Genomic DNA, 13,274 nt, shown 5'->3' on the forward strand with positions numbered 1-13,274 from the left:
CTTTATTCGTACCTAGGTATTCTTATATTCTTATCAAAATAAATACCAACGTTTCACATAAGCTACAATTTAATGGCATAACCACCAAAAAAGCATGGTGGATTGGTGTTCTCCTGTCGTTTCTCTTGAATAGTTTACTACTATGTAATGTAACAAAAATCTTAGCCACAGCAACGCTTGGCCGAGTCTACTAGTATGTAATAATAAGCCTTTCCAGATAAGTTAGTCAGGCATTTAACTAGCCCTCGGTTTGCTGATTTAGGTACCAGAGTTGCAAACATATGTTTTAGTCATCAGAGAACTTAACTCAGAGGTCGATTGACTTCGATTTTCGCAGTAAGGATAATTATTACGTGTAACACGAGTGGTATAATAACAGCTGTGGTCACCTAATTACCGATACAGAAATTTTTAAGCAATGTTACGTTTTGTAACGTTTTGTGACCTATATCAAATCCTAGAACAGCCTGTTCTGGTTTCGCAGTGCTGAAGATTTTTTTTAAATAAAATAAAATATGTTTATTATGGAACATAAGATACATGTATCACTTATTCCACGTCAATAAATTTGAATTTGTAGGCATCCCTACTCATCGGCAAAGAAGACAGAGGGTGTAGGCCGAGAGAAAAAGCCGGCGTAAAAAACTCTCGGTACTCTTTTAAAATATCAAATCATCAAACAACACTTATTTTATTTATTTTTAATATTTCTTTAAATATATAACCCAACAAATGAGATATTGTAGCAATACATAGGTGAAATAATTTTTGAAATCGGTCCAGTTTTTGAGTCTATTACTATTCAAATATGGAATACAAATATTTTCTCTTTGTAATATTTATTTTAAAAAAATACCTCCACAGGAAATACGAGGATATTGCAGCATATACATCGTTAATTGAATATTATTTTTATAATCGAATATTTTTGTTTGATTAAATTGCGCAATCAAACGTCATGACATCAATATTTACGCATTATATTGTTCACGTGTTTTCCTTGACGGTCTGTCCATAGATAACAGAGCACGTGGGCTTATCGGCCATAGCGAACAGTTTTCATATCGCATTATCCTTCTCGCAACTATGTACAAAGAAAAATTCACTAATATTACTTATTAAGTATCAATACAAGAGTGGTTTGGTTGGTTGTATGACTTCTTGATTAACTCAATTTAATTTTTTATTAATTTTCGATCGGATTATTAATTTTCGGTCGATTGAGGAGTGCTGCACAAAACAGATTGTTTTTGTCAAAAGAGAGAAGCTAAAAAAAGTTAGCTTTAGCGATTAATGGTGATATCTTGATTATAAAGTGTACAAATTAAAAAAAAATAATGTAATGTAATAGTTATCACTTCACCTCACTTTTATCTCATCGGAGATTACTTCCGCCTCTTCAATATTTATCTGGTTATCTTCGTGCCGTCCATGAAAAAATCACGTGAAAAAAAACGTGAATACGCGTATAATAATTTTAGATATGAATGATTCATAAATACATCTTGCTTTCAATTTGGTGCATATGTAAAAATAGATCCTATGCTTTTTTTAAAGAATAGGGGAACAAACGAGCCTACGGGACGCCGAAAAAGTGCAGTCATCGCAGCCAATGGACACTCATTTTGGGTGCGTTGCTGGCCTTTGAGAGAGGAGTACACTCTTACAGTCTCAGGGAAGAGCCCAACCGGGAGTCTAGTGCGCAAAAGAAAGTGTAAAGCGGACTGTGGAAGTGTTACAGCCATCGAGGTAATACTGATGTAATTTTGACTTGATACGGCCCGTACGATCATGAAACGAGACAGGAACAATCAACCCAAACAATTTTTCAAAACACTCACCGTAGTACTCTTTGTAGAAATAGCATTGAGACGCAATGTCTGCGTAAATAGAGTGAGAATCAAGCCGATCAGTAAAACGTTGGAGATTGACAATTGGACAAGCCCTTAGCTGTTTTGTCAAAAGGAAGAAGCGGGTATTTGGAAGCACCGGCCCAGAGATGTGAGCCTATGATGTCGTAGGTACTTGAGACTTGTAGAGCTGCATACGTTGCAAAACTAGGTGGGCGAGAGAATACAACCTTGCGGAACGCCGGCGTGATGAGTCTAGGCAAACCGTATGCCGGTAGTTTCGATAGAAGTGCCCTATGCCTAACTCTATCGAATGCTTTAGCCATATCCAAGCTAGCGGCCACTGCCTCTCCTTTACTTTCCACAGCTTCGCCCCACCTATTAGCCAGATAGGCAAGAGCCAGCCGAGTGACTGGAGTACTGACGATCACTGGTGCTGGTGCTCCTCCGATATCCGCAAGAGCTGCCTATTGATAATATACTCCATTAGCTGGATGGGTACATTCTGATTGGTGTTCAGCCACTGATTCTTGCTCTCAAGTTTGTTTTCAGTGGAAAAGTGGTATTTCCCCGATCGTGTCGGCTCATTCGGCTGCTTATGCAGCATGACACTCCCACTAGTTGGACTAACTGATTGCACTGGCGGAGAAATAGTTGTTCTACAATTATCCCATATTGAGGGCGATAAGGTCGCCTTAATAACCCTTAGCAGCTTTTTACGACACCCACGGGTAGAAACGGGGAGATACTATTCTATTATATTAATCTTAGAATCTTGCTAAAGTTCCAAAATGATATGTGAAGTGGAAAATTTCCGTAATTTTCAGAGGAAATTAGGTATATTTTATAACAATATTCTCTTTTAAAATTCATAAATTCAAATGATTAGCCTAACGAGACGTGAGATTTTACATTTTTTCCTGATTCAAATAAGCATTTATTCAAAGTGATTTTATAAATTTCATGGAAACAGACCGAAGTTGTATCTTTATTACGTATGTAGTCATGTAACTGAACATACCTATGTATTTTAATTTTATCTGAATCTACGTTTTAATAAAGTATAGCGAAACGGATATACAACTACCTCTCGCTGAGCGCGATTGCTGAGAAGTAATCAATTCATGTCTATTCCCGTTTTCAGTTTAACGTTTACATAATAGAAGAGAACGCTATCCTCTTATATAATATAACGGAATTATGAGAGTGTAGACCCCCAAGGCCATATTCAGTCTAATTGGTTAAAAAATTTGCTACATCCTTCATAATTTTCGTTCACAAATTATATGTATTACTTTAAAACTTGTATAAACTATAAAACTTATTTATTAATGAGTTTGATAATTGCGAAATCAGTAGTCAGTATTTCTAAACAATATTACTCACGTGACGCGCAGATCACGTGTCAAACCATTGACATCACACGTAACGTCATTAATTACACTATAATTAGTTGGGAATTCAGAACTGTAGTTTCGACTGACAATTTTGATATAACAGGACAACTCTCCCATCTTTTATTTATTACTTAAAGGGTTTTTGGCAAAGGAGAGAAATAGTTCGCATCAGTGGCGTTTACCAGAAAGTGACGAGATCGATCCCGATGAGACGACAATTTTAAGATAAAGTGGATCCCATCTTCCCACCATCCTATGTATAGATTTCCAACTACGGTGGTATGCTAGTAGGCTTGACAATTCTAAGTTGCTACAGCGGCCATTGGAAATATCAATTGAATTAATAAGTTTTACAGCAGTAAGCATAGAAGCTCGCAAGTGCGTAATTTAAGTAAATAATAGTGAACATATCTAGTAAATCAAGGTGACACGCGTCACTACCCAATGACCAATCACAATCAAACGATACTTAATATAAACGAAAACGTAACTGTTCGTAACGTAATTTTTAGCGAACTTGACTATCACTGAACTATAAATACATAATTGTTTTCTCATTTGATATATCCTAAGATTAAAATGTGTATCTGGACTACAAAAAGTTAACATCAATGTGGACTTTGAAACGTACACGTTGCCAGGATAACCTTCGACAAATAATTACTATTGGAAAACATTTTGCCTAATTTATTGCTCATTCACGTTAGTTGCCTTTTGTTTCTATTTAATTTGCAGGGCTTCAAGAAATTGTTCTATTGTTAGATTACGGTATTGTAGGCTATATTGGAAATCCCACGCGTTGTCATGACAATATTCAAAGGTTTCTATAAATAGAACTTGATCTATTATTTTTGTATGGTAAAATAATTTAACAATTATTTGTTTATTTAAGTACAGAACATTACATTTTAATATTCTGATAATACATTAAAGCGTTTATTACCTTTATTTATAAACTTTTTTTCTCTTAGAGGGTAAATAAATTGCTAAAAACAAATCAACATAGTAAACAGTTATCAATTGTCTAATTCTATTGAAGTGAAACTTCTTTAGAATCGTTGTGATTTCAAACCGGATGCAACGGAAAAAGCGACAGTAAAAAGAGATAGACACATAAATTAATAGGATCTGGCGTGAGAGAGAGTGAGATAGGAGGCATTATACAATGTATAAACTTTAAATTAGTGTGTATTTGAACATTTTCTGAAATAAAAAAACAGATTTGATAAAAATTAAATAAGTAAGTCAAGTAAGTAGTTTAATTATAAAATTAGATTATTTATCAATTTTATTTACAAATCATTAGTTATAGAAACTTTTTGAAGTGAAAACTTCGTACTACACTTAATTAAAAGTTTATACACTGTATAATGCTTCCTATCTCATTTTCTCCCACGTTGGATCTTGTTAATTTATTGCAAACTTTTATTATTTTAGTTTTTACCAAATTAAAGATTGATATTAAAGTTATAAATAAAAATTTAACATTAAAATATTTTTTTAAAGAAAAGATCCTACATTTAGATAGAGAAAAAGTCTAATTTACATATTTTAATTATAAAAACTTTGTTGAAGGTTTCACTTCTACCACGTGTGAATTGGACACATGTTTTTTTTTTTAATAATGAACAAAAGTAATTCAAACGTCGAATTGGCAGAGCTTGGCCCATACACGTTTCAATCAATGTGACTGCAACGCACAAGAGGTCATTCGCAGGGACCTTGGCTCCGTTTCGAATTACAGAAAAGTTACCTTTTCAATGCACACATGCTAACCACACAAGACTCGCGGGATTTAAACATGGCACGTGAGCAACGGTGTCTTTGAAATTTCATTTATTTTAACTTACTCTGTATCTAATATATAAAATTCTCGTGTCACAATGTTCGTTCCCATACTCCTACGAAACGGCTCGACCGATTCTTATGATATTTTTCCGTTACTATCTATTTTTCAACCCCCTAAGTGATAAGGGGTGTCCACCACAAAAAAAAAGATTTTTTTGTTTTTTGGATAAGATTTTTATTTTTATGATACAACATATAAAAATTCATACAACCCTTAACTTTCACCCCTCTACGATCAACCCCTATTTTTTATTTGTTAATTTAAAACTTGATTTATGACTTGAGTTCAGAGTTTAAAGAAAACACATTTTTAACGGATTTGAAGTTATCTATTATTATAAACTTATAATTATTTTACAACTCAGAGGTTTATACGAGTATAGAGGAAAATTCGTAGAAAAACCTAAAAAGTTTTCATTTCGGAAAAACTTACAGTCACTCTCTCAGTCTCCGGGGTAGCTGACAAAATGTTCCATGTTGGTAGGTACTAAAAAGGTAGGCTAAGTAAAAAGTTTTATAAACTTTATTGTTCAAATAGCTTGTATGTTTGACGGATATGTTTTGTATTTGTCCGAGAATGATAACAAAGAAACTTCCTAATACTGTGGTTTTGGAATTAGGGAACCGGGAATTTGATTTGGAGCCTGAGTTCTGAAGTTGATCGAACATAATACATATATTAATAATCTTTGAGTATTTCGATGCAGAAATTTTGAGATTTTCGAATAAATGCCGTTGGCCGCTGCTGACTGTTTTAAAATAAAAAGGGCAGTTCAATAAAACCAAAAAAATTCGAAAGTGGTTGACGAGAAAAAAATAAATAAAAGGTTAGGAACATGAGATATACAATGAGATTTTACCTCAAACAAGATTGAAAGAAAAGTGATCACTTATGTACGTAGTACGTACGTCGATCGAGCACCAGATTAAATTAAGACCACGAGCGTTTGACACGTCGTGTTTATAAATATGTAACAATTTTTCAATTGAACTTTCGGAGGTCGTAATGTCGCCGGGATGTCGTAATGTCTAAATATTCAAACAAGTTTACTATAGTTTTCTAAGTCATTTTTTAATTGTTTTTATAAATTAAATTTGGCATCGTATTTATAATTGTATTATTTGTCAACAGGAAAGAACGTCTGGCAAATGCTGGTAGAAGAGTTTTAGAATGTTATTCTAAAGTCAAATTAGCTTTTATTGAAGTGAAACTTCTTTTTTGGGGTATTGGGTTCTGTTTTGTGTAACATTTTTCGGTTACGCGTCACATGTTTCGGTTACGCGTCACATGTTTCGATTACGCGTCACATTTGACCGTTACGCGCGTCTTTTTCTCGTCCCTACCACGGTTGATTCGAAGAGATTCTAAACCATTAATAACAAAAATTTATAATAACTATAACAATGATACTAAAAGTATATTACAATTTATGAAATTCTGTAATAATCTTAGTGGTAATAAGGTAAAATGAAATAATTGTATTATTTGTATTCAAGTCTGTGATATTAAAAGCCTTTTGTTAAACTTTATCTAATTTAACTTTATTTAACCAATTTCTGTAAAGTTAGTTGCATATAGATAATTTTTCGAAAAATAAGGTCATAAAGAAGTTTCACTTCTAACGTGTGTACACTAGTACACGCACATTTTTTTTTGTTACTTTGATAACTATCTAGTAATCTATTCTTATATATATATGTTTCGTATATCACCACATTTTGTTTGGTTTGGATTTGGTTCTACAAGAAAAAACAAATTAATTATAATTAAAAATATATATTAACGAATACAGCTATATTAATACACACAATAAAACACAAACTGTAATATTTTGTTTACACTTTTTTATAGGTCGCTCAAAAGTAATTTCAAATTCATTTCATTTTATATTGGGTCACTATATAGATACTGTACTGTACAATCCCACAGTAATAATTTATAATTCAATTACCCACTGGTTTCGGCTCGCACGTGCGTAATGCACGTGATCTGCGCTCACGCACCTGGTGGTACTATAACGGCCTTGTTTTTCTTTGTTTATTTACGTTTAATTAAAATAAATATCAGATTATATGGCTTTTGTATTATCTTGTGATAGTAATCTATTTTATGGAATATTATCCAAAAAGGCATGTGCAGAGTAGATGCGCCCAACATTAGGTAAATTCGATTTTATTTAAACAATAAAATCATTGCATGGTTAATAATAATGTACACCGTTTTGGGTTTGAGGCATCTATCTACATCTATGGTAGAATTAAAATCTTAATTCTATTTTTACTATAAATATAATATTTGTGAAAAGTCAATCTTCACATTTAAGCAAGGTGCCATCTATTGTGTCCAATTGTAAGAACTACCATCATATATAAAAAAAGATTCTTTATTTTTCGCCACCTTCTTGTGAACTACTAAACTATAATTATTAATAGAGTTTCATTGATATTAAGTTTAAACACCTTCTAGTTATGTGGAGCTAAGTAAAATTACAATAATTGTTATCGGCGCCATCTAACAAGTAATTATCGAACTAATAATAATAAAAACTGCATTTCAATCATCTTGTTAAAATTTAAAACGTCGCCAGCAGGTGGCTCTCTTAACACCAACAGTAGAAGTAGTATATAAGGCTCATTTACATTACATATTCATATTGTTAAACGGCTTTAAAAGTTGGAATTTAAAAAAATATTACAAAAGTTTAAAAATTACAGGAAATTTTATTGAACTATGGCATGATGACAAATTTACTTATGATTCTTTATTATAAACTTTGACAAAAGTATGCGCACCATCTCCCTTTAACATTATATTTCCCAAAACTTAATAATAGATATTTTTTAAAGTATCTTCTCTCATAATCTTAACTTCATTACACCTATCACCATCACCATCACTTCAAAACTATGTACCTAGTGGTACCTTATACCCATACTTAATGGAAATTATTGTTGGTATATGTACAAATTTCTAAACTGAAGTCCTACAAAATTCATGCACATTTGATAGTAATAAATTGATTCTTAAAAAAAATACTTTTATCGCTACTCGAATTTTAAGAATATAAAATATATTTTTCACGCTACATCATTTGGTAAAAAAATTGTTTTAACCCTGCGCAGACGATGTCGCGGGCACCAACTAAATTATATTTTTACGACCGTAATGTACTGTCGACGTGATGTGTAATGTCGGTTACGTGTAGGATTGAAGTTAAATTTAATACTTTGTGTATTTGGTAATTTAATTTCTAACTATAATGCATGTTGTGTACTAATGCAATTGCTTAGTGTTCATTAATTTAGAGTCAATGTAAAGTTTGTTAGTGGGAGTAAGAGTAGGATAAAGAAAGAGGATTTTAATTAATTTAGACTGTAGAACCTCAAGTTTACTAGTTGAAGCGCTACCCCATACTTCTATGAAATACGTAATGATTTAGTGTTACTTATGTTTAGAATTTGTGTTATACCGTTTAGAAAGCTAATAACTATATACCTAGTGGTTTGAATACAAAATGAACGTCGTTTGATACACGGAAGCAGTGCTTTGGAATTCCAATGAAGAGATATTTAACGAATTATTTCTGTATTAATTAATTTACAAAACTATTACCATGTATCTAAGTATATACGTACATTACAAACCTACTAATATAAATTAAGTCATCCAAATGATAAAACTGCGAATTCCTGAAAAATAAAATCTAAATTATCAATATATTAAATAGATCACCATTCAAAAGATTAAAGGAATCGATTGTAACATTATACTTTTTACCTGTGGTCGATTTGTTTTGTAAATCTTTATTTGTAAATCAATAAAAGTAAAACGATTTACCTGCCTTTGCGGAATATGGTTTGGTTCCATTTTCCTATGGTCAACTGGTTTCACATTGTGGACTGTTCACAAATGCTTTACGAATCGATTGATGGTTGTGCAACAGTCATGAATGTCTGTATATTTATTAATTATCTCGCAGTCAGTTAAACTGAAAATACTAATTAAACTGCAAGTGGCGGCCTAAAAGCCACTAAGTGGTGTCTTTCACGCAACCCTATAAAAGTATTTTACATTAAGATAAAATTGTTTTTGACGTGACAACGTCTTATAAATCGATGGAGCCGGCTGCACGCACGAAAAAACATGACTCATGCGGCGTTACCTCGCTCTGAGGCGTTCCATTTAAGGCTTGAAGTGCAAGCGAGAGCGCTGAGTGACAAAGAGGCACAATCGGCCTCCGCGTTCGGCAGCGTTCGACATCTGTCCACTACTTGTTTATTCAATTGTGATTTCCATTTACCTCCTTCTCTATATCCATATAAAATGTCTATCAAACAAATAAAATAAAACTTTTTTAAATAAAACGGTTTTTTATTTTATATTTTTATATACATATTAGGTTTCTTTAAAAACGCATGTAGAATATATTTAATACTTTAAATTTGCACGACAAGTCGATGACTATTGACTTCTATTACATAACGTATTAATTATAACTAATTTCTAAAAGTAGTTACATGCATTATTTATAAGAAAACATACTCATGCGAAACCGATTCACGATTTAATAATCATGGTAAAATACACAATAAGTTGTGTAATATGTTTCTCGAACTAACACATGAAAAACATTTCAATTAGATCAACGATAGTTATTTGTGAAATCGCTGTTACTAATAATGACATGTCTAAACTAAAATCTCAAACAAGATTGGGCAATGAGTACCTACTCGATTCTCATTAGCCGAGGTTCCGGCTTCTGCATATTGTGAAATTGATAGATTTACAGTCTCAGAATTATGTCGATAATTTCTATTTTATGTAATTGTAACGGCGTTTATCGCATAGAGCACCGAACTGTTAGCGTAATTCTCTGTCTTACTGTAATCAGACATAATATGAAAATACACTGTAATGCATGCATTGCATAATGCATATACTTTTCTAACCGATGGATTTTTAAATAATGAGTCAATGTACAAATTATTTAACAATTTAATAACATATCACAAATTCACTGGGAGTCAACCCATAATAATACTCAAATTCACATAACATTCGGGACAAGAGAAAGGAACACACAATTTTCCATCACATATCAAGTATACATTGGCTTAGTAAATTACTGTCATGTGCGCTCTGCACTATAAATTTCTAATAAAATCAACATTTTTGATCAGGTACGTTACACACGAAGATCACATATTTTAGCTTTTACACAGACTTATCTTAGTAATACCAACAGGCAAGACATTACATAATTAGATTAATTAAATCACTGTGTGCCCGGAGTAATATCTATATTATTATTGATAGTGACCGTATCCGTTGTTCTCTTCACTGCCTCCCGAGACCTGTATATGACCTCCATATTGTCCCAACTCAGGTTGAGCTTCAGCATAAGCTTTTAGACCTTCGCTGCTCTCGTAACCTCCTGCGAACTGTTCATAGCCTCCATGTTGTAACCCTTGGGAAAGAGATCCATGCTCGAGACCTCCATGCTGGATACCTCCATGCTCGAAACCTCCATGCTGGATACCTCCATGCTCGAAACCTCCATGCTGGATACCTCCATGCTCTAGACCAGCAGAGTAGTCTCCTTGTCCAAGGTTAGCGGAGAGGTGGTCAGTATTCAGTCTGTGGTCTTCCAGAACTAGCCCGTAACCATGAGCTTGTTGGGTTTCAGGGTGAATCTGTTTTAAGTTTGACTCGCTTTGGCCCTTCTCGAGAGGGTGGTGCAGAAGATGGCTGTGCTCCTTCTTGACGTACACGGGGACGGGATGGAAATGCTCAAATTTGATAGACTGGTGTGACTTGGCGTGTTCGTGTTGGATCTGGTGATGGTGTCCTGTTTCGCCGATTAATGCTTGGTGATTGAGCTGCGGGGCCTCCTCGTGAATGAGGCCAGGGTAAGCGGCCGCTACCGCGAATAATCCCAGGAATATCTAAAACAAACAAGAGATATAAACTTTCAAACACGTTATGTTTGTTTATAAGTTATGCAAAGTTGTATTTTTGTTACGAAACGTAGTGACATAGCTTTGAGAAGTAACGGAAGTTCGTCGATCGGATTAAGCGAATGTTGATCGAGAACCTAGAAAACAAGTTTCACAAAGATAGCGTGAGGAGCCCTGACAGTGTCTTAAGTAACGAGAAATGCTTCCTGTTCTAGGCAATAGTTGTGGTTCCAGGAAGAAAAAAGCCGCTTCACCGAACACATGTATAATGAATCACTGCAATTAATAGCTTTTGCATAAACACTACGATGTTTTAATAAGCACTATTTAACACGATCACGATTAGATACGCACATGGTACTTCATATTGGTGAGGCTGTGCGGTCGTCACTGGAGGGTGGAGGGTAATGCCGGCAATTGCTATTTGCATTGCTTTTATACTCGTTTCACTGTGACGGCGTGTGAGTGCTCTGCTTTGCTGTTACGTGTGCGGTTAGTACATTGGCACACTGATCGCGTCTTGGGAACAATAGATACAAGCTAATAGACAAATACGATCAAAATTTCAAGCCAATTTCGAGCAGTATTTTACTTTCCCTTGTCAACATTTTTACGTCCTTTCTTATCTCACTTCTACCATCTACATACGATTGCATATGTGTGCATAAATAAAACTTATATACTGTTACAATGTATATTGTTATGAAGTTTTTATCATTTTAATGTCGCTTGTGAAATGTGTGAGAATCTGATACACATCACGTCTCGCACACTTAATTTTCTTTCGATGTTATTAGTAATGGGAAAACGAGATGTGTTTGCCAATACAAATTTATTCAAGTTAATAATTTAATTATTTTTATAAAATTTAATATTCAACAGTCTTATTCTTATTCTGATGATTTCTATACGGAAGATTATCGGCCTACTTTAGTGCTGATTTCGTAAAAAGTGCACACAAGTGACTATTTCATTATGCTATAATAAAATCACTCAGTTATAATGGTGCGTAACTCGAAATGACTGTGTGTTATCATTTAGGGCAATCTAATAGTCACCGAAATTTGAATCTAAGTATAGAAATATACTGAATTATCTTTTAAATAACTTGTAATGGAGTAGACATGTCACCGTAAAATTGTAAACACCGTTAGATTGTAATCTATTACGCGAGATTATAAACTGTCGAAAGATTGTGAACCTCAACGAACTGCTTACAATTTAACGTATTTATTATTCGGTAGTTATATGAAATTGTTGGAAAGTAAAATTAATCTGTAATTGAGCAAAGAAGTTTGAATGATAACTAAGCTAGTGTAGTACAATCTACCGAATAAAAATACGTTAAATTGTAAGCAGTAAGCTGAGGTTCACAATCTTTCGACAGTTTATAATCTCGCGAGATAGATTACAATCTAACGGTGTTTACAATTTTACGTTAACAGACACATTTTTCTTTGTGTCATCATAATATTAGTTCGTCATATTTCTTTACAGGATAGAAACGTAAATTACATTCTCGAAATAATTTATGTAAATAGTAAATAATCGAGTTTAAATGGAGAAGGTTTATTTAAATGTCGAGCTCGATAAACCAGACATTAGATTTGATTTGCCCAAAATAAAGCATAATTATTACTCCAAAATCGACTTCAGAACCCCGTTTAACAGCGGCCTCGACTGTTGCTATGTTATCTATACAAGATATCGTCTATCTATACTTAATATATTAAGGGTCTGTTTCACAATGTACGGATAAGTTCTACATAAGTTCCAAATTAGCTATTTATTACTTATTGGTAGGATAAACACTATTGTTGCGTTTCACGACAATCAGATAGCGCTATTCGTCACATATAGTCCATCATAAGTTGAGTCCGATGAAGTGTCAAATAGCACAATTTATCTTCCAAATAATGTATGTGTTGCATAGCTATTTGGTTTATCCATACATTGTGAAACAGACCCTAAGTATAATAAAGAAGTATATCACTTTAAAAAAAAAACATAATATAATAAAGCTGATTTTTTTTAAATATTCTGTCTCGCTAATCTATCGAACAAAGCGATTTGCACTAATTCAATAGAGCTTAGCTTGGAGCGTTTAGGCATTTTAATAAAAAACAATGTCAAGAACTTTTTCTTGACATTTTTATCTTCATTTGTATGTACTTACAATTCATAATGTCAAAAACTCTTTTTTTTCTCTTTTTATATTATA

The 13,274-nt window shown here is 33.3% G+C and overlaps 1 protein-coding gene across 3 annotated transcripts; it reads right to left on the bottom strand.

Moving 5' to 3' along the window:
* Nucleotides 1–10,073: 10,073 nt before the first annotated feature.
* On the bottom strand, nt 10,074–11,541 carry LOC125051936 (cation channel sperm-associated protein 1-like). 3 transcript variants are annotated; one of them, XM_047652565.1, is made up of 3 exons: nt 11,408–11,541; nt 10,666–11,041; nt 10,074–10,605 (listed from the first exon to the last, which is right to left on the bottom strand). In XM_047652565.1, exons 1-3 carry the CDS (start codon nt 11,417–11,419, stop codon nt 10,403–10,405), a joined length of 591 nt encoding a protein of 196 aa, XP_047508521.1. In that variant the 5' UTR covers nt 11,420–11,541; the 3' UTR covers nt 10,074–10,402. The 3 variants fall into 3 exon arrangements, with proteins under 3 accessions (XP_047508521.1, XP_047508520.1, XP_047508519.1); XM_047652564.1 differs by having other exon boundaries at nt 10,074–10,635; XM_047652563.1 differs by having other exon boundaries at nt 10,074–11,041; nt 11,408–11,540.
* Nucleotides 11,542–13,274: the final 1,733 nt, after the last annotated feature.

This window comes from Pieris napi, chromosome 8 (genome assembly GCF_905475465.1).
Source record: "Pieris napi chromosome 8, ilPieNapi1.2, whole genome shotgun sequence".
NCBI classification, from domain to species: Eukaryota; Metazoa; Arthropoda; class Insecta; order Lepidoptera; family Pieridae; genus Pieris; species Pieris napi.